Source organism: Lissotriton helveticus, chromosome 3_2, assembly GCF_964261635.1.
Source record: "Lissotriton helveticus chromosome 3_2, aLisHel1.1, whole genome shotgun sequence".
Classification (NCBI taxonomy): domain Eukaryota; kingdom Metazoa; phylum Chordata; class Amphibia; order Caudata; family Salamandridae; genus Lissotriton; species Lissotriton helveticus.
The window spans coordinates 22,074,778-22,097,382 of NC_136062.1; the positions used below are offsets into that span (position 1 = coordinate 22,074,778).

A 22,605-nucleotide genomic window follows, 5' to 3' on the forward strand; every position below is an offset into this window, starting at 1 on the left:
GAAAATAAACACTGGCATTATTATTCACTTGTAATGCTTTTTCACTACGCACCAACCCAATACTGCATCTATCCATGCGCAACCCATTTTAAATATTAGTTTCCTAGCAAACGTTAATAACATGCACAAAAGCAGCATTAGTCTTTTTATTTTCGTTTTGTCAAAAAGCATTTGCAGCCTAGTCCAGTGCTTTAGTACGCGCTTGCGCAATAGCATTTTCCCTCTCATTAGTCCCCTTTACTGCTTTATTTTTCACTGCACACTTTCAATAAATGTTACTGAGGGTTCAATTTGAGCAGGTTTTATTTCACAAAAACCCTGCTCCATCAATCCCCCTTTTGATGGTGTTTTGAGCCATTCATCAAAATACCCATCAATACAAATGATCACTTTAAAAAGCAGTTGTTCTCTTAGTCTTTCATGACTTATTAATAATTTCCTAATAATGATTTCCTTTCATATTCTCCAATTCTATCTCATCTCTCTCTTTTTTTGCCCTTCTTTTATTATCAGACGAATCTCTCTTGCATCTACACGTGTAGAACAGATAAATCATTAGTATCACTATAACCACTGCAATGATAGGTGTTAGTGTTCTCCCTAATACATTATTTCCAAAGGTAGAAAACCATTACCCACAGAGGAAAAACCCTTACCAAGTTTCTCCCAAACACAGTTAAGCTTCAATTCAGCCAAATCCTGATGAAGATTTGTAATATTCTTAATATACCCCTCAAGGCTCTTACTCTTATCAGGGATATAAGTGCAACATTGTTGTATTTTTAACATATTACAGACTCCACCCTCTTTAGCCAATAACACATCCAGGGCAAGTCAATTTTGTAAAACCATAGATCTAATCACAACCATCTCAGTATCAATCATTAATAACCCACCAGCAGTGACTGTTGATAAACGAACAACCACTGTGAACAAAATCCTAATTTTGTGTGACTTCAGAATAACTCCAATTGAAGGTATTAATGCTCCAAAAATATCTCATACATTTTTTACACAACCTGATTTCTGCCACGCCACAGTAGAGCGTAGGTGGAGGCTTCGACAAATGATCTCTGGTTTTCAGGGGTTGGGCTGTGAAGCCTATCTCCTTTATCCTGCCCACCTTAGGATCATAGCTCGGGAATTTATGGTAGAATTAAAAGCTCCCAAAGGAAGGGGGGGAGCTGTATGATGTTGATGCTGATGTTGACGATGTCCGTTCTTGCTACCCCCCTAATTATCCAATTGCTTACTACAAAGATAAGGTGGGCAGTTCAAGGGGTATTCCAATAGGTAATATTTAATTATTGGTTTAATAATGTTTGAAGTAAGATACGGAGAGGGTTTTTATGAAATGCTTGTAAGGTGGCGGAGCATGTGGGTGTGGGGTGGAGGGCTTGCGGCAACTTGAGTCGGGGATTCAGACTGCCACACATAGGTCTGATTGACCTATTTGCCTATTTTGGGAGTGAGGTTAGGGGGGAGATACTCTCCAGGGGTGAGGTTTGGGATTCGGGGGGGGGAGGGGTAGGACACAGCACAGCATAGTTTTTCAAATGTGGAATACTCGTAAAAGGTATAGGAAGCATATAGCGGAAATATGGTTGAGAGAAGTTATTGAGCGCAGGGCTGCATTAAGAGAGAGGAAGACCAATGACATTAGGTTTAAGGAAAGGCACCAAAATCAAAATTATGAATCCAGTTAATCTTAGAGTTGTTACGATCAATATCTGTGGGCTTAATGATCAAGCAAGCGACAGAGGGCTGCTATTCGAAAATCTATGCAAGCTGATATTTTCTTTCTCCAAGAGACCCATATAGAGGGTAGCTGAGGAGGAATCCTCAAACAATTGGGGTTTCGTTTACTTATGGCTACTAAACATGGTACTAAGACAAGAGGGGTTGTGATTTTGACTCGAAGGAAAGACATAGTTGTTAAGAAGAAACTTTCCGACAGGTGGGGTCGGTGGGTTGTATTGAACTGTGTATTTGCTGGGGAGCCATTTACTTTGTGATCGTTGTATTGCTCCACGGCCAACGATCCTGAGGCACTGGAGTATCTAGATGCTGAGCTAGCAAACTGGCCTATTCTCACTACTAATATGTGGTAATTTTAATATTGATGGTCTTGGTGGGTTTTAGGGCAGTAATGGAGACACTTATTCTGGACCTAAAAAGAGAGTTTTTAAGGCTCTCAAAAACATAGTTAATCATCATGGTCTAATAGACTCATGGCACCATTTAAACAGCTAAGACCATAGCAGTACTTTTTTCTCCGCCCCGCATGAGTCAGTTTTTAGGCTGGACTATGTCTTTGTTTCTCATTCTTTAGCGCACTGGGTTAAAATTGAGGAGCACCCTAGGATATTATCTGATCACAACCCGCTTGTCCTTATACTGGCGTTCACTAATGCAGTACAGGGAGAACAGACCTGGACGTTCGAAAGAAGGCTCTTGTTAGACCCCGAATACGTTACCCATATGAAGAAATGGATTAAGAGATACTGGTAAATAAATAGATATAGTGCCCATGCCGGGGTTGTGTGGGGCGCCTTTTAAAGCCGGGATCAGAGGGGAGACATTTAGTTATAGTCTTTTGTGACAGAAAAGGGAGAAGCAACGGGAGGCATTGCTGTATAAAAACCTAGCCAAAATCGAGGAGGAACTGGCAACCGCAGTGAAGGCCGGTTTAGCTCTAGAAGATATTATACTCAGGCTTGCCTGGGCCAAGGCAGAAATCGGAGACCGCGCTGCCTCAAAGGCAGCAGAGCTCTTCTTAGCTAAAAGAGAACACTGTCATGAGTTTAGCGAACGGGTGGGCCACACGCTGGCAGTCAGAATTAGGCAAAGGAGCGTTGGATGTGAAATAAATGAAATTATAGATGAACATGGAAGCTTAATTACGGACCCACCGGGGATTTAAGAAGTGTTGCGGCAATTCTACCAACATCTATATGATGCACAACCCCCGATACAGCAGAGTTTAATCGAGGGCACTCTTAATAATATACCACTGCAGAGCATTGAAAGCGAGGATAGTTTGAAACTCGAGGCTGCCCTAACACAAGATGAGATCTTTTGTGCCTTAAAGAATCTCCCTTCTGTGAAGGCCGTTGGACCTGACCAGATCCCCCTGGAGTTTTATAAAACTTGTTGGGCAGAAGTAGGACCCGATCTGGTCGAAATAATATGCTTGGCAAATTTTGGGGTTCAATCCCTGACTCGTGGTCAGGGGCGGATATTATAATAATTTTAAAAAAGGGAAACCACCCCAGGAACCCGGGTCATATTGGCCAATTACTTTAATAAATAGCGATGTAAAGATATTATCTAAAGCTCTCGCTACTAGGCTAAATCTCATTATCGGGAAGGTAATATACCCATACCAGCTTGGGTTTATTCCAGGTAGGGGGACCACCCAACACATTCGGCGGGAAATAACCTTATTCGATGCAGCAGAAGTCTCACGGGACCCTATGGCTATGCTGCTTTTAGACGCAGAGAAAGCCTTCAATAGGGTCTCCTGGGATTACTTATGGGAGGCAATGAGATGGTTATGTCTAGGACAGGGGTTCATCAAGGCCATTTGCAACTTATAGAAAGCACCACCAGCCCGCCTCAGAATCAGTGGGAAATATACTGCACCTCTTAGGATAAAAGGGGAGCTAGGCCCCTGCTTACTCCTTTTATTTGCAATTTATGTAGACCCCATATTACGGCAACTTGAATCTAGTCGGGAAATCAAGCACATTATATACCATGAGATACCTACAAAGGTCCTCGCATACGCGGAAGTCGTTGCCCTGGTAACCCCCAATCCCTTAGCAGCAATAAAGGCAGTTGAGGACATAGCCTTAGCTTTTGGAGAGATCTCGGGATATGCCCAAAAGAAACAAAATACCCAAATTGTAGTGAATTAGGAGATTGTCCGTTCTGATCCACGAATGATAGACTCAGCGGTGTATCTTGGGATTACCATAACCTCAGATCTGAATAAATTAGTGCCTGTAAAAATTGATCCGATAATACGAAAGGCCAATACAGATTTTGTCAAATTTCACAACCTGCATCAGTCACTGGTTGGCCGTTGTAACGTGATCAAAATGATTTTTCTGCCCAAAAATTTATATTTGTTTAGGGCAATCCCCTTGGTATTTGAGAAAAAATGGTTCGAGGCATATGAGCTGCAGATTCTACACTTTGCATTAGAACGCCACCTGGTGTTGGGCTCGAATGATTGCATGTTATTGTCGTCTTAGAAGAAGCTTTTTGTAGTCACGAGATAGGTGACTTCTGCCTTGGACGATAGTGCGCATGGGCATCGGCTCCATCCTTAGATTGGTTTTTTCCGCCACTGGGTTCGGATGAACCTTTTCCGCTCCGTCAACTCGATTCCGGTCATCGACGCGGGCCGGTGGGCCTATCCATGCCGTGAGGGCTACACCTCATGGAAAGGACGCCATTCAAAAGATGCTAGAGTGTGGAGTAAAGTTTCCACACAGTGACCATCACTAGGTCTGTAACCTGTGCTTATCGCCAGAACACGACGAATCCAGCTGTGCAGCCTGTGCATCCTTTCGATCCAAGAAGACCATTCGAGATCGGAGGGCCCGTTGACACGACATGCAGAGATAGGCTCTGGAACCAGTGGATATCTTCGACGAAGAAGTTCCGCTCGTCTCCAAAGAAGACTCAGACGATCTCCAAATCGTATCCGGGGCAGACGACTCCGGTGACTCCATACCATCGGGTCAGCGCGTGAGTACTACTACCCCTGCCCCATACCCAGCACCCAAATCGAAGGCAAAGGTCAACACTCCGCCTCCAGGGCCCAGTCGCGACCCGAAAAAATACTTTGAAACCCCGCCATCGAGCCCGGCTCCGTAGAAAATACTCAAGCCTTCTGGTAGCTCCTTACCAAGCAAGCCGCACTTGTCGATCCCACCAGCTCCCTCGGCACCGAAACCGAAAGAAGTCCCGGCTCCGAAACCGCCAACTTCTAAAGACAAAACTATGAAGCCAGCGTCTGATGCCTCGAGGCCGACAAGACCAGCTTCTACTCCGAAGCCAATATCTTCGGCACCGAAACCTACAAGGCCTGATTCCAATGCGCTCAAGCCCTCAAAACAGCCTACGACTCCGAAAACAAGACCTTCGGTGCCGAAATCTACACCAAAGGACACAGTAACAACTCCTAAGGCTGAAGACAAGCAGCAACTACGCCCGAAACCAAAAAAATCGGCGCCTGCAAAAGTTCCACAAGGAGAAGATCTTTTCCAACCTGATCCTCTACAAAAGAAGATCTACATTGACCCAAAGACAGGTCAAGTATCCACTACTCTTAAACTCAAAAGGGAGGTACCCTCAAATCCGATAAGGGACAGGGTGTGTAGTTAATGAAAAATGAAATAAGTCCCTCTAACAACTTTAGTGAATCACTAATACATTACTCTTACCTGCCACAGTTGAACTGTGGGAGGTGAAGAGCTACCTTAGTTCAAGACACAATGTTCTGTTAGGAACAAATAATACAACAATCCACTTTAAATCAAAAAGATAACAATATAAAGCATCTTGTGCTTTATATTGTTATCTTTTTGATTTAAAGTGGATTGTTGTATTATTTGTTCCTAACAGAACATTGTGTCTTGAACTAAGGTAGCTCTTCACCTCCCACAGTTCAACTGTGGCAGGTAAGAGTAATGTATTAGTGATTCACTAAAGTTGTTAGAGGGACTTATTTCATTGTTCATGTATCCACTACACCACATAGGAAGAGGAAGTCAGACACAGCACCTACATCTGCAGTGCCTGTCAAGAAGGACTCTGCCACATCTCCTCTCCACCATTCTTCTCCTAAACTTCCTTCTCCTTCATCTCCTGTTCCTCTTAACATTTCACCTCAAAACTCTCCTGAAAACTCTCCTCCTCATTCTTCACCACATACACCTCCAAATGATGATGAGTATAGCATAGGGGGAGGGGTCGACCCAGATGAGCCTTTTCCCTACCCTATTGATGATCCAGATTGGGAGTACCCAAACCCACAAGATGTGCCACATATTCCTGACCCACATTCATATCCATCAAAACCTTCTTCCCCAGAAGACAATATTGGTTTTGGGCACCTACTGAATAGGGCTGCAATCTATCATGGGGTCACCATGCATTCAGATGAGGCAGAGGAAGACTTTTTATTAGATACGTTTGAACAATCACAAAAGTCTGTACAAATTCTGCCTATGATTAAAGGGGTCATCAAACATGCTCCAGATGTATTTAAAGAACCTGTACGTGCTAGGATTCTAAACCCTAGAATTGAGAAAAAGTACAGGCCTGCTCCTGGGGATCCTGCCTACATTAAAGGACAGCTACCCTTAGATTCCCTAGTCGTGTCAAATGCTAGAAAAAGAGCAAACTCATCAGTTGAAGCACCACCCCCTGATAAAGAATCTAAGGTGATAGATGCTTCAGGCAAAAGGATAGCTGAACAAGCTAGCAATACATGGTGTATAGCTAACACACAAGCCCTCCTTGCAAGATATGACAGGGCTCACTATGATCAGTTAGAGACACTACTACAACATCTACCTGACCAATATAAGGCGCAGGCAAACGACCTTATACAAGAAGGCAAGTTAATTTCAAATGCTTCAATCAAGTGCGCACTTGATGTAGCAGACACTGCATCTAGAGCTGTAAACACTAGTTTCCTACTTAGACGTCATGCGTGGCTACGCATTTCAGGATTTAAGCAGGAAGTGCAAACTACCATCTTAAATCAGCCATTTAACCAACATCAATTGTTTGGACCAGAGGTAGACACAGCACTTGAGAAAATGAAGAAAGACACCGATACAGCCAAATCTATGGGAGCTTTGCAATCCACACAAGCTAGAGGCTCCTTTCGTCGCTCCTTCTATAGAGGAGGCTCCAAACAGACTGGAGCAGACAATACAGCTTCCTTCAAGTCCAATACACAGACATCCTTCAGTAAAGGATATTTTAGAGGAGGCTATAGAGGCAACAACAATAAAGGAAGAGGTCGCGGTAACAATAATAATCGAACCTCTTCCACCACAAAACAGTGACTTCCCTCTGCTCCCCCAACAGCACTCCACTCCTGTGGTGGGCAGACTAACGTAGTTCCTACCTGTCTGGAATTCCATCACAACAGACAGGTGGGTAAGACAAATTATCCAGTATGGCTACTGCCTCGAACTTACAGCTACCCCTCCACACATACCACCCAGGCAGCGTCCAATGTCTGCAGAACATTTTACACTGCTTAAACAAGAAGTACTATCACTTCTTCAAAAGGACGCAATATAAATAGTTCCTTTACAACATCAAGGAACAGGGGTTTACTCGCTGTATTTTCTAATACCCAAAAAGGACAGGACACTAAGACCCATTCTCGACCTCAGGCCCCTCAATCACTATATACACTCTGATCATTTTCATATGATCACTTTACAACAAGTGTTCCCGTTGCTGCAACAAGGCCACTTGCTTACAACACTAGATCTAAAGGACGCCTACTTCCACATTCCTATACATCCTTCTCACAGGAAGTATCTGAGGTTTGTACTGGAAGGACAGCATTATCAATTAAAAGTCCTTCCATTCGGGGTAACAACTGCACCAAGAGTGTTCACAAAAGTGCTCATAAAAGCCAAGTCATTCAATCGGTGTGTCCAACACACATCTCAGACAATTCAAACATTGCACGACTGAGGGTTCACCAAGTTGCACCTACAGCACTCTCATGTACATCAATATTTAGGGGCAATAAACACATCTACAGCTCTAGTGTATCCCAGTCCAGCAAGGATACAGCGCATTCAAGCCTTAGTCCCAAGGTTTCAACATCAACACTCTCTCCCAGCCAGAGTGTTCATGAGACTAATAAGCATGATGGCATCTTGCATCTTTATTGTACCATATGCAAGACTGCAAATTCGTCCGTTACAGGAATGTCTAGCACAACAGTGGAATCAGGCTCAAGGACAACTAACCGACCTGGTGTTGGTGGACAGCCGCACACATCGCTGTTTGCAGTGGTGGAACACCAAAAACTTGACAAAAGGGTGGCCGTTCCTCAAACCTGTTCCACAAATAGTACTTATAGCAGACGCATCTCTCACAGGATGGGGAGCCCATCTCCTTCATCATACAACTCAAGGGCAATGGACCATTCAGCAAAGATCGTTCCATATCAGCCACCTAGAGCGGCTAGCAAAATTCTTAGCGCTCAAAACTTTCCAAGTACAAAACAAAGCTGTCTTAATCCAGACGAACAACATGACAGCCATGTACTATATACAAAAACTGGGGGGGTCACACTCTCTACAGCTGTCCCAGCTTGCACAGAACATTTGGAGATGGGCCATCCCAGATAACATATATCTGTTAGTAGAACACTTTCCAGGAGTTCACAATCAGATCGCATATCTGTTAAGTCAACAGACACAACAAATTCACGAATGGGAACTACATCTTCTACAATTCTTTCACCAGTGGGGTCATCCAGACATAGATCTGTTCGCCACACACAAAAACGCATAATGCCCAACCTTCGCCGCCAGGTTTCCACACCCGCTGTCCAAGGGCAATGCGATATGGATGAACTGGTCAGGCAGATTTGCGTACGCTTTTCCGCCACTACCACTAATACCACTAATAGTGCGCAAGCTACGACAATAGTCGCTCAAACTGATTTTAAAAGCTCCCACATGGGCACGCCAACCGTGGTATACAACACTGCTAGAACTATCCCTCCCTAGTTCCACACCAAAACTACGTCTGATACCATCCCTGCTAATGCAGAACCATGGAGACATCAGACATCCAGACCCAAGCCAACTGAATCTGGTGATCTGGCTCCTGAGGTCTTAGAGTTTGGTTATCTTAACCTACCACCAGACTGTATAAACATCAATAAAGAAGCCAGGAGACCTACTACTATAGCTTGCTATGCTGCTAAATGGAAAAGATTTGCCATTTACTGCAACAATAACCAAATTGATCCCCTAGATGCTTCCATCCAAACTATCATTTGCTACCTTCTACATTTACAAAGATGTAACTTGGCATATTCATCTATACGCCTACATCTAGCAGCAATTGCAGCATATTTACAAAATAGACAACATCGGTAATTATTTAAAGTGCCTGCTATTAAAGCATTTATGGAAGGATTAGAAAGAATCATTCCTCCCAGGTTACCACCCTCTCCAGTGTGGAACCTAAACATTGTTCTTACAAGGCTCATGGGACCACCTTTTGAACCTCTACACAAATGTGAACTGCAATTCCTCACATGGAAAACATCTTTTCTAGTAGCTATTACCTCTCTTAAGAGAGTTAGTGAGATTCAAGCTTTCACTATACAAGAATCATTTTTACAATTACACCGTAATAAAGTGGTTCTCAGAACAAATCCTAACTTCCTTCCAAAAGTCATTACTCCTTTTCATTTAAACCAATCTGTAGAGTTACCAATGTTTTTCCAAAACCCAGACTCTGTAGCAGAAAGAGCTCTACACACCCTAGATGTTAAAAGAGCTCTTCTATATTATATAGATAGGACCAAATCCTTTCGCAAAACAAAGCAACTGCTTGTAACTTTCTCTCCACCACATAAGGGCAACCCCATCTCTAAAGCTGGAATTGCAAGGTGGATTGTAAAATGTATACAAATATGCTATCAAAAAGCAAAACGTTCATTAACAGTTCCTCCTAGAGCGCACTCCACACGCAAACTAGGAGCCTCCGTGGCTTTCTTAGGGAACATTCCCCTAGAAGACATCTGCAAGGCAGCAACATAATGTACAACACACACCTTCACTAAACTCTACTGTGTTGATGTGCAAGCCAAGCAGCGAGCTGCAGTAGGCCAAGCTGTCCTAAAACTCTCTTTCAAACTACTGTAACGTATACAGGTGACCACTGCTAGGGGAGACACTGCTGCACAATCGATGCAAAGTGTAGAATCTGCAGCTCATATGCCTCAAACGGAAAATGCTACTTATCAGTATGCATCTGTTCTTGGCATGTAGAGCTGCAGATTTCTACACGCCCTCCTGCCTCCCCGGGACCTGTATCCATTCCAGTTTCATCTTAATTAGATATACACATGGACATCCCTTCTTTATTTCTACTAACTCCATCATTTCCCATCATGGCGAAAAACAATCTAAGGATGGAGCCGATGCCCATGCGCACTATCGTCCAAAGGAGGAGTCACCTACCTCGTGACTACAAAAGACGTCTTCCAAGATGACAACAACATGCAATCAACGGAGCCCAACACCGGGTGGCGATCTAATGCAAAGTGTAGAAATCTGCAGCTCTACATGCCAAGAACAGATGCATACTGGTAAGTTGTATTTTCCATTCACCACATTACACAATATGATTAATTGGTTTATATGGACCCATGGCAAAACAAGAAGGGCTCTTCGATATATGACTTTGCCTTTGGATAGAGGAGGTTGGGCAGTCCCAGATTTTAAGCTTCATTATTGGGCCGCTGCACTAATGTACATGTGTGGGATCATTAGCGGTGGAAATAAAAAACACTCAGATGTTGATAAAATACCAGATGTATATAGGTTATTGGTAGGGGCAGATGCAGTAAACTGCTTTTTGAAATTCAGCGAGCCCAGTTATTTTTAGAGAACTAAATTGAAAACTTTGCAAGCAGCTTTTAAAATCTGTGCCGCCCTAAAGAAAATGTTGGGCTTAGGGAGAATGAACTTTTATACTCAATTGTTTGGTAACCCTACGCTCCCACAATTTTTTTCGGATCAAATTATGGCGGTGTGGGCAGAGCATGGCCTCATGAAAGTTGCGGATTTAATGGGTTCAGATTTTTTTATCAATTCCAGGACATTCAGGATAAATTTGGAACTGATGCAACAATTTTTTTAAATATCTCCAACTTAAAAGCTTTCTTAGCAAAAAGGCGGGTGGGTTTAATGGATTTGGCAAGGTTGAAACTATCGAGGCAATAAAAAGTAGTGAGGGTTGCACCATTAAAAGAATCCATAATGAATTAACTGCAACAAAATTGGATGATCTTGTACAACATGGCAAGAAATTGGAAGACCGGTTGGGCACAATTTTATTCAGTCCTTAGAGTTAGCACGGACAGTACTAAGTTCTGCTGGGCTTCAGGCCCAGCACTACAAAACAGTGTTTTCTTTATACTACACACCGGCTAAGATTGTACAATTGGGGGACAAGAGGGTATTACATGTCCACAGTGTAATTTATCTAACGCGGATTTAGCTCATATGTTTTCCACTTGTCCACGCCTTGATAGGATTAAATCATCCATTACGGTATATTTTGAATCCACGCTGGGTTCTAAAGTTAAGTTAACCCCAGCCTTAATGCTTCTTGGGATGGAAAACAACCAGGGGCAATCGTCGTTGGATTATTTTCTTTTTCTTGCTATGGCTGTTTTACGAATAACTGTTGCCTTTGTCTGGCTAGATCAAGCCACACCAACATTTCAATTATGGTTAGCTCTGCTTTTTTCTATATTTAATTTGGAAAGGGGTATATATGAAAGACAGGGTGAGAGAGGGAAAATCTTAGGTAAACGGATATGGGCTCCTATGTATAGTTGGAAGGAATCGTTGGTTCAAAATGGACTCTAGATTATAAATAAAAAAATTCTGCACAAAGAATGTAAGCCACGATATAGTTGGCTGACATATGAGTATCACCCTTTTTTTCTATTTTAGGTTTACATCCTTTTATCCTAGAAGGTTTCTTCCATTAGGTTTCACCATCTGACAAATATCTTCAATGTATTGTTGTTTTGTAAAATGTATCGTGATTATTTATCCCTTTGTAATTGTAAGTAATTGATATATGCTGTGCTGTATATTAAAAAATGAAAAAGCAATACAAAAATATTTTTAAAAACAAACAAAAAAACTATCCATCTACTTTACGACTTAGGTTTCACATTAAACCTCGACAACTCTCACCTTCAACCATCCAACATACAGCAGTATCTAGGGGCTACTCTAGACACCTCCAAAGCTCTAGCATACCCCAATCTGGGCAGGATTCCTTCCATGCAGGCTCTAATATTACAATTTCGACCTCAAAACTCGTTGCCAGCTCAATTGTTTATGCAGTTAATAGGGACGATGGCTTCTTGCATCCTCATCGTCCCTTATGCAAGACTCCAAATGCGTCCCTTGCAGGAATGCTTAGCACATCAGTGGAACCAGGTTCAAGGTCAGCTCATAGATCGGTGTTGGTGGACTGCTGCACACACCGCTCTCTGCAGTGTTGGAATGCACAAAACCTTTCCAAAGGGCGGCCGTTCCTCGACCCGGTTCCACAGATAGTACTAACAATAAAAACGCATCGCTCACAGGCTGGGGAGCTCATCTACAATGTCAAACTGTTCAGGGCTTATGGCCCTCCTCAACAGAAACAACTCCACATAAATCACCTGGAGTTACTAGCAATCTTTTTAGCACTGAAGTCTTTCTAACTTTTGCTACTAGGTAAAGCTGTCCTAATACCTTGCAGAAAACATGACAGCAATGTATTAGTGTAATGTCTTAGTCTCGGCAATGCGAGGGGCACAGGTCCTGTGTCAATCAGGGATCCTGCGGTGGAATAAATCCGGGTGCTTGTGGTTGTCAGCGGCATGGCCGAGACTAAGACGGCCTCTTGCACATCGGAAACCCTGCCTCCTTGCAGACACATTGCCCTTTGCTGAAGACGGAGAACCCCCTTATATCCGCTCGCAATCCAGCACTTCACAAGCAAAACAACCATGTCCTGATGATGATCCCAAATCAAGAGGATCGAAGCGCCGTCGACTCTGCAGCGCAATACTAGGCGCACCTTCCATTGTGGCTCAATATAAATTGCAAATTACCTAATACAGTGATGTCATTTTGTCACCATACTTGAGCCACCCACTGTATATTATTTTCACTACTGTTCACTGTGCGCCGGCCACGCTGTTCACCTTATCACTTGCGTCGCCACGTTCTTCACTTACACGTTTTTGAGCACCAAGTGCATTATGGTTGTCACACAATTTGTTCTATACAGTGCTGCTATAACTGTATATGCCCGACCATGAAAAATCCTTTCTGAAGAAATATAAGATGATTAACAATCTTAAAATCAATTGAATAGTGGCCTCCTTATTTCTGTTATTGTAATGCTTGCTGCATACATGCTTATTTGTCTTATACTATTACCTGTTGGGATACTGTTTATTTTATTTATCTACCTACCTCCAAAACAGACAACACTTTTCTTCATTTCGAGTTCCTGCTATCAAAGCGTTTATGGAAGGACTTACTTAAAAGAATAATTCCACCTAGCGTTCCAACTTCCCCAGCCTGGAACCTCGATATTGTCCTTACAAGGCTCTTGGGTCCCCCATTTGAACATCTACACAAATGTGAGTTACAGTTCCTCACTTGGAAGGTAGCCTTCCTGGTAGCTAGCACATCCCTTTAGAAGAGTTAGTGAAATCCAGGCATTAACCATACAAGAACCATTTTTGCAAATGCATCATAGTAAAGTGGGTCTTAGACCTAACCCAAAATTTCTACCGAAGGTAGTTTCTACCTTCCACCTTAATCAGTCTGTTGAACTCCCAGTGTTTTTCCCTCAACCAGACTCGGTGGCAGAACGTGCTCTTCACACACTAGACGCTTTTGTAGGAAGAGGATGGGTGCTCTGGTGTGTTGGTTTTAGAGCCAGCCCTATCAAAGGGCATAACAATGCTACATAGAAAGAACTAAACCTTTTAGAAAGACTAAACAACTCTTTGTACCTTTCTCCCCACCTCACAAGGGCAATCCCATTTCAGAAACAGGAATTGCAAGATGGATTGTTAAGTGCATCCAAATATGATCTCTCAAAGCTAAACGCATGCTAACCATTCCCCCTGGAGCTCATTCCACACGCAAACTAGGGGCTTCTATGTCTTTCTCAGGGAAAGTTCCCCATAGATGACATCTGCAAAGCAGCAACTTAGTCTACACCACACACTTTCACTAAACACTATTGCGTAGATGTGCAAGCAAAGCAACAAGCGAGTGCGGGCCAGGCTGTATGGAGAACAATTTTTCAGACCACTGCAACGGATACAGGTTGCCACCGCTAAGGAGGAAAACTGCTAAATAGTCTAGGCTAAAGTATACAATCTACAGCTCATATGCCTCCAACTTAAAATGCTACTTACCAGTATGCATCTGTTCTTGGCATGTAGAGCTGTAGAGTTGTATACGCCCACCCACCTCCCCGGATACCTTTATCTGTTGCAGTATTATCTTACTTAGATACATTACACATGGACATCCTTTCCTATTTTCCTACTAACTCCATCATTACCCTTCATGGCAAAAATCAATTGGGGGATGGAGTCGATGCCCATGCACACTGTCCCCAGGAGTCACCTATCTCGTGACTAACAAAGACTTCTTTGGCAAAAATAAACTGCAAACATCCAAGCCCAACACCAGATGGCGATCTGTGCTAAAGTATACAACTCTACAGCTCTACATGCCAGGAACAGATGCATACTGGTAAGTAGCACTTTCCTTCCTGTTGCAGGGAGGTGTAACCCCCTCCCAGACAGGACTTCGTATATTGGGCTGGGGTGGGGGCACTTGCCATCACCATCAGACTTCTTTGAAGCACCCACTTGGTGCCCTCCCCGCATACTCCAGTTTGAGTCAGTTCAGGGAGCATTTGGCTCCTGCTCTGGCGCGACACTGGCAAAGGACATGGGAGTATCCTCCCCTATGTCCAGCCCCTCCTCTAGGAGGGCCCCTTCAATCAATCAATCAATCAAAGCATTTGTAAAGCGCACTACTTACCCGTGAGGGTCTCAAGGCGCTGGGGGGTGGGGAATGCTGCTACTGCTTGAAAAGCCAGGTCTTGAGGAGTCTTCTGAAGGTCAGCAGGTCTTGGGTCTGCCGTAGGTGGATGGGGAGGGTGTTCCAGGTCTTGGCGGCGAGGTGGGAGAATGATTTGTCACCGGAGGTCCCTCTTTGGATACGGGGGACTGTGACGAGGGCGAGGTCGGCGGAGCGAAGCTGGCGGGTGGGGGTGTAGAAGCTAAGACTGTTGTTGAGGTACTCTGGTCCGGTGTTGTGGAGTGCCTTGTGTGCGTGGGTGAGGAGCTTGAAGGTTATCCTCTTGTTGACGGGGAGCCTGTGCAGGTCTCTCAGGTGGGGTGTGATGTGGCTGCGGCGAGGGATGTGGAGGACCAGGCATGCAGAGGCGTTCTGGATGTGCAAAGCAGTTTCAGGAGTTTGGCCGAGGCTCCTGCGTAGAGGGCGTTTCCGTAGTCCAACCTGCTGCTGACAAGGGCCTGGGTGATCGTACTTCTAGTTTCGGTGGGGATCCACTTGTAGATCCTGCGGAGGGTGTTGAAGCAGGAGGAAGAGACAGCGTTGACCTGCTTAGTCATGGAGAGGGTGGAGTCGAGGATCCTTGAATCGTCCCAACCTTTTCCCTAGTACTAAAGTGCTTACCTGTGGGTGGCTCTGGAGATTCGTCGTGGGACAAGATTTAAACCAGAAACCACTTCAACTTCGACCGTCTGGGCACCTTGGACTTTGCCTGGAACTGAGACTGCATCAAGGAAGACTCCTGCTGCTCCTGGTCTCACTGTTCTGCAAGTCTTCTCTGTCATCTGCCTGTGCTTCATCCAGGTTCCTCTTCAGGCCTGTGGGCATTAAAGAAACCCGAAGAAATCTCCCTTGGAGTGAAGGAGCCACTCGCCTGCATCTGCAGGCACCGCAACAAAACTGACCGGGCTGCTGCTCCTGACGTCCTACAGACTCCGAAAGACTCAGCAACACAGGTGGTGGCCTGCACCATGGGCCTGTATCTTTGGTGAGCTTCTCAAGGTCCTCTTGCGACTCCTGTGCCTTTGGCCTGTGGGTCCCCTTGACCGCTCTCTTTGGCCTCAGTGGGCTCCCATGCTTGCTGCTCCCAAAGTTTCACCTTTTTCGTTTACCGCATCTGTTGCTGCTGTCAAGGCTTGTTGGTGCTCCCTCCGGACACCAACTCCCTGGTTCTAGACTGTGGTCTATGGCAGTTTCCATCTTCACTTCGCACCTGGCTTCCCTGGTGTATGTATCCTGGTTCCTGGGGTATCCATGGGTGGGGTGACTCTCGAACCTTCTGTCTTCTACGGGGTTTCTTAGGTGTCTGCTGGGAAGGGTCCTTCTTGAAAACTGCAACCGCGACTTTCCCATTGGCTTGCATTGAGTACGTGGCTGTTTTTCCACTCTGCACACAGCCACTCTGGGGTTCCTGGGTACTTTCCTCAGGTGGTTCCTTGTGTCCCCAGCTCTTCTAAGTCTTCTGGGCCAAGTTCCAACTTCAGTATATCTGTGCTATACTGTTTGGTCAATTTAATCACAGCACCTCTTTCTATTTTATGTAAGAGGCAGTTGACGTTTAAAGAGTGTTAATGGTTAAACTCCTGTAACACCTCTGCCATTCATGTTATGTAGATGCTGGGAAACACTGTGCAGAATGTACCACTTGTCATATGTGAAGTACAACAATATTTTAGCAATTTTCCTACTATGCCTACTTCCATCCTATAATTCTCTTAAGCATCTGTTGGAAAACTGTAGGTGGCAAAACCATCTCCTAGCCTACAGAATAGCTCATTCCATTTTCTCTGCGGGGACCCAAACCTTCTCTATCAAACAATTCAACAATAAAATCTAATATTGCGTTGGAGAGCATGCTCCCCTTGTTGCTTTTATCATGCATACTATGCTCACATGATATTTTTGCAAAAGGATAACATGCTTGTGTTGCATATTTCATACTTCTGCTGATGTACACCCTCAATACTGTTAATGATTCAGGCAGTTGGTTGGTGGTCCATCATGATGTCTATGGAAAAGGTGAATGAAGGCATTAATTGTTTGATTGCATATTTCTTGATAATTCTTCTTGGGTCCCTTGTGTATCAAATTGCTACCCGAATGAAATTTAGTGCTGAGTTGGTGCACTGGCCATTGCTTTTAGGTGATCGGTCCTGACCCTTAATGCAGAGCTGATTCACAATTGGAGTACGTAATGATGTTCTGAGGGTCTTCTCTGGAGTGAAGGGTTTCTCTTCTGTGGTGTCTTGCTGACCTCTCTAGAGTGAGTCCCTGTGTCACTGGTTCATGAGGGGAATTGATTTGTGTCTTTAGTTGCGTGGCTTTTGTCTGGTCTTTACTCTTTCCACTCCCCCTACGCTTCAGATGTATCAAAGAAGGTTTTTGACTGCAAGATGACTTTCAGTCCAGCAGGTGTAGTAGCATAAAATGAATGCCCATGGCCTGTAGCTACCGCTTGACCCATTTGAATGACTTCTGTGATTGTTGTACCAGTTTTGTGTAGTCTGGTCTTACCGTAATGCGGTGGAATTTTATATTGGATCAACTCTAGACCTTGTATCACTTTGAGGATCTCATCTCTATTTTTGTAGTTCAAAATGCATGCATTCAGGGGTTTGATGCAGGGATCCAGGTAATGGCTTTTGAGAGGACCAATCACCAAGAGATCCGCTCCACTGTGGTATAATCCATTTTTGTCAGCGGTCAAAAAAAAGATTCTATACCGGTTTCTTCTATGCCTGCAGAAAATAGGAAAGAGCCATAGATTCCTTCTTGATGCACCTTTTGCCTCCTCCGCATGGCCTTTCAGTATTTTTCAGAATGGTTTCAGGTGGGTCTGTGGTCTGGCAGAAAGGAGATGTGAAAATAAGCGGCCTGCAAGTTCAACGCCACCATCCAGTTTCCAGGGTCGAGGGCAGACAGGGCCTGAGCCATGGTTAGCATTTTGAACTTCCTCCGGGGGAAACGGTTGAGGGCCCTGAGGTCTAGAATAGGACACCAGCCTTTGTCCTTCTTGGGCACCAGAAAGTAGCGGGAATAACAACCACAACCTACTTCTGGCGTAGGAACCCTCTTGAAGGCTCTCTTGGCCAAGAGAGCCAAAACTTCCTGCCGGAGAAGTGCCAAATGATCCTCCGACATGCGATCGACAGACTGTGGCATGGAGGGAGGGCTAGTGACTTTGGACTAAATGCAAAACCCACCTGTCCGACGTGATTGTCTGCCAGTGGGAGAGGTGATGGTGAATCCTGCCGCCCAGTGGCTTCTGATGGCCCTGGAAGGTCGGACTAGGAAGGTTTGGAGGTGGCCACAGCAAATTGTGAATTTGGCTGCGTCTCTCCTGTCTGCCACTGCTTGGGAGAGAACAGCCCGGGCCTACTCCGGGCACTGTGGCAGCACAGCACAACCGAATCCCAGAAGGTATGGGAGTATCGGCCCTAGAGGCATGCAGTATTCACGGACTGCAGTGCTAGGCTGGAGGAAGAGAACAATATGCTACGCAAGATGATCAAGCCTCTTGTTTACATATCTGGGGGAGCAGAAGGAAATGCGCCCTTAGATGAAGAGGTTTGAACCACCAAACTCTCTGGGCAAGGGTGTTGGGTGAGGAAAACTGTGCTTCCTTGCTGCCTTCTTGTGCTCGGACTACCCAACGACCTAGATGACTTCGAGTGCAACGAGGTGTGGGGTCTCTGCGACCGGTCTCGGGACCTACCTCTCGAGCGAGACCGGGAACGAGGCGAAGCCAACTGCTGGACCACCAAAAGTGTTCGGGACCACTCCCGCAAAGACTTGCAATTCATGGCCCGAAGGTCGGAGCGCGACTTCGGGTCATGGTCGGGATCCAGACACCAGAGGCACACGAGGTGCATGTCCATTACAAACATCAGCTTGTGACCGGCCTCACAAGTCTTGAAGCTGCTCCGTCGATGGGACATCCCTCGTGCACCAGGAGTCCAAGACTTAAACCACTAAAGAGAAATGATGAATCAGAGGCCTTTAATTACTTGCCTCTCCCTGTGCACTAGCTTTAAACGGAATCGTTACTCTATTCAAAGAGGTGAAATAATGTCTTTTGGCAAAACAGATACCCTGTAACATTACATTCCAAGTTGTACCAAACCAGTATTTTTCCCTGACGTTCAAACATTTGGGAGAAAATCCAGGCTTCTCCTTAAAATATAACTTTTTAGGACATTCTTTTTGCCCTGGTATAAAGATTAACTTGATGCCTCCCGTTAACGTTCAGTTAAGTTTCTTTTTTACAGCAGTCAAAGTTAAAAGCATGTTATCTGCGAACATTAAGCCTAAATTCCTAAGTCCCTACGGACGATTATTTTGCCACACGTTGGGCAAGCATGCCCAAATCCCACTTTAACAATACATTGTTCTCCCTGTAAATAGGTCCACCAAAACATATGCCCGTTTACGTTAATAAAATGTTTTGTGTCCAGTGTGGTTTGATACAAATACCCGTTCAGTTTAGTAACCATTGAAACCACATCACACTTGATGTTAACTTCTCTAGCAACGTAAGCAAAGTAATCCATCTCGCCCCGTTGATTTAACAAAAGAGGCCTTCTATTAACCTATTTATAAATGTAAAGACAAAAAATATTATTTTGTGTAGTCGCATTGATCCCTACAAACTTAGGGTGACCTCTTCTTTCTTGGACTTCTGAGCAGAGTGAAAAAAATGTTCCAAAATAGAGGGAGACCGTAGGAACTGGGAGCCACTAGCTATTTGTAATTACCAAAGCCTTTAGCTGCAACTCATTGTCTGTCAGATAGGAAGCAGAGTCTGTTAGAGACGTCTTCACTACAACCATGTTCTGAGCTCTAATGTCAAAGGAGATTACAGGTATGGCCTACATACGTATGGTTAATCATCAGATGATTAGATGCCTTATGACTTATGGAAATGGGAGATATGCTATCAGGTAAATTGGGCCATATAATATAAAGACATACTGTCTTCTGAATGGAAGATTGTTGTGAATACAGTACACTGTGTTCAAGATGCTAGTGCTACAGACACTTCTACCGAAACTGTTTTAAACAAGAGTTCTACTTCGGATAAAAACACTCCTCATGTATACATTTTGATAATGAAGATTAATCTTGGGTAAAGGCAGGCTTATATGGTGGCTTAAGTAAACATTGGAGGTTACTTGAATGAATATCCGATTTTCATTTTCCTTCTGTGTAACAAAGCTCTAAAATTCCAAAATGAATGTTATCTTACAACTTAGGAATAGTCCAGTTATTTGAGAACTGTTGTGTTGGAAAAAATAAAGTCATTTGCTTTAAACCCTTTCAATTACGTTGGTCATTCATTTGTTGTCCCAGAGAGTGGTTCGTATAGAAAGATATGTGTGAGGTAAATTGTCTAGGTGGTGTAAGTGGGAGTCGGTAAAGACCCTGGAACAGGGGAGATATATGACAGTTATTTCAAAGCTTGGATTGTATGAGCAGAGCATGATGCAGCCTCATCTCTGGCCAGGAGAGGCTTAAGCACTTATATTTAGATTGGACAGTGGATAAAATGCCCGTTTTTAGAATCTTTGGTCTAGCACATCTGAGAGTAGAACATATTTTTCTGTTTCATCATGTTCGAAAAACGCTGCAGCAAATTATTATTAGTCTCTGTCTTCCCTGTCTTTTCCTCAAAAATGTCCTCGTATTTTGCCGAGGTAAGCAGCTGAAGAATTGACATTCTGAGTTTAACATCATTAGATGTATTGTGCGTGTAGTCACATAAGGAAGGTGGCCCATCTCATTGTAGGACAATGCTTCCTGCTGCTTTTGGAATATGTTTTCACAGATCCAACCTGACAAATGGAGATATTTAAGTTCTTCAGGTAGCTGCAACGGAAAATAGATCAAACTGGATCAGTACTTAAAAAAGGTAAACAACACATGGGCAACTTTTCCTTTGTAAATTTGCATTCTCTTGGATAGCCATAGTTTGCCACCGTAGCACTGACTCTGAAAATGTTTTATTTGTCTGCTGTGGTTTCCAACGTTACTTTCCCAGCTGTAATTATCCAGTCTTCTAGTGCCTTAATACAATATTCATCAGTCTGCCATCAAATCACTGAACAGATTTGCAAATGAGAAATCTTGTTGACAGTAAAAACTCAACTGCCATATCATTTTTCTTTCAGGCCTGCAATTCAACATAAAACTGAAATCTCCAGGCTTTCTGCAAATCGGATTCACAATTTGAACCCTGTGTTTGGCGGTGTAGGGCCAGCACTGACCGGACTACGTAACTTGGGAAACACATGCTATATGAATTCTATATTACAGTGTCTATGTAACACACCATTTCTTAATGAATATTTTCAGAATAACTGTTATCAGAGTGATATTAACAGGTATGAACTAAGTCTCATGGAGCCCACTGTAGCGTATCTCTTTAAATATTTTTGTAAAAATGAGCGTAGATTTGCTATGTGAAGGTAATAGAATATCAATATTCAGCGATAATAGTGCTCTATAAAACACAGTGTGCCTTTAGAGGAACAAATGTTGTCCTGGCTACTTGATATTTTTTACATTACTTCTGTTTGATTGCCACAAAGTTAGAGACACAAACCCTCATGTGTAAAGTAACCTTTTTTTCATGTCCTCGTGTACATCTCAGTAGAGTCAGATAAATTAACTCAGTGTACAGTAGATTGTTGAACATTCAGATTTTTTGGCATAGATTTTATTGATAATCCTCAATAACTTCAAATTCCTATTTTCAGATTAGCAATGTATCACTCCCTTGTACCGTTTGTGAAGTAGGCGCTGGATTTGTAAGGAACCTTTACACCCTTTCTTGCACACATTTTATCATCTTGTTTCAGAAGCAGTTGCTTGAGTTTTAAAACAGATGTTTGAGAAAATAATTGTGTTCTCCGTAAATCCATTTTCCCAAATTCAGTCACTGTTATAGGTGGTTTCGTTTTTTTAGCAGCTGAACTCACTGTAATTTTCCGTCTGTGCTTGCAGCTTTTGTTTCATCATGCAAGCACAGATTTTGAAACTGCAACTCATGTGACCAGAGGATCATTACTTTAAAATATTTGGGGATTTATCATTTAGAAGCAATATGCTCGATGGCATGTGTGGCTGTAGATGAACATGCACTGCATACTCCTGCCATCTAGTGTTGGGTCTGGAGTTGTGCAAGTTGTTTTTCTTCCAAGAAGTCTTTCAAGTCATGGGAACGAGTGACTACTTCTCTCGGTGATATTGCGCATGGAAATCGGCTCTTTTGTTAGATTATTTTGTCTCTGCCGTCTGGTTCGGTCATGTGTACCTCTGATCTTTGTTTCAACTCTTCAGTATGATTCTTCGGTTTCTTTTCTGTCTCCGGCTGTATTGTTTTCGATCGTGTTTTTTTTTTTACCTCTGCACTCAAATTTTTTCAGTTCGAACATCGACCAACCGCCTGTCTTGGGCCTATCTTCCGCGTGTCACCGCCTCCATCAAAAATGGGTTTCTAGTGGAAAGTACACCGTTAAGATTTTGCCCGAGTTGCCACGCAAAATACCCTTTCACCAATCACCAACTCGTGTGCAACCTGTGCATTTTGCCCGACCATAAAGAAGCTGACTGATGTAGTGTCGCGCTCTAGTCTTTACGCCGTGATGTAACGACGCAGAGCGTGACCGCCATTACGGTATTTAGCGCGGAG

The 22,605-nt window shown here is 43.7% G+C and overlaps 1 protein-coding gene across 1 annotated transcript in view; it reads left to right on the forward strand.

The window, feature by feature from the left end:
• The window catches only part of USP8 (ubiquitin specific peptidase 8), a 627,337-nt gene that overhangs the window by 401,476 nt on the left and 203,256 nt on the right, over positions 1–22,605 (forward strand). The window contains exon 14 of the mRNA XM_078684757.1: positions 21,083–21,295. Within this exon, the coding sequence (XP_078540883.1) occupies positions 21,083–21,295 (213 nt within the window). The remainder of the gene's footprint in view (positions 1–21,082; positions 21,296–22,605) is intronic.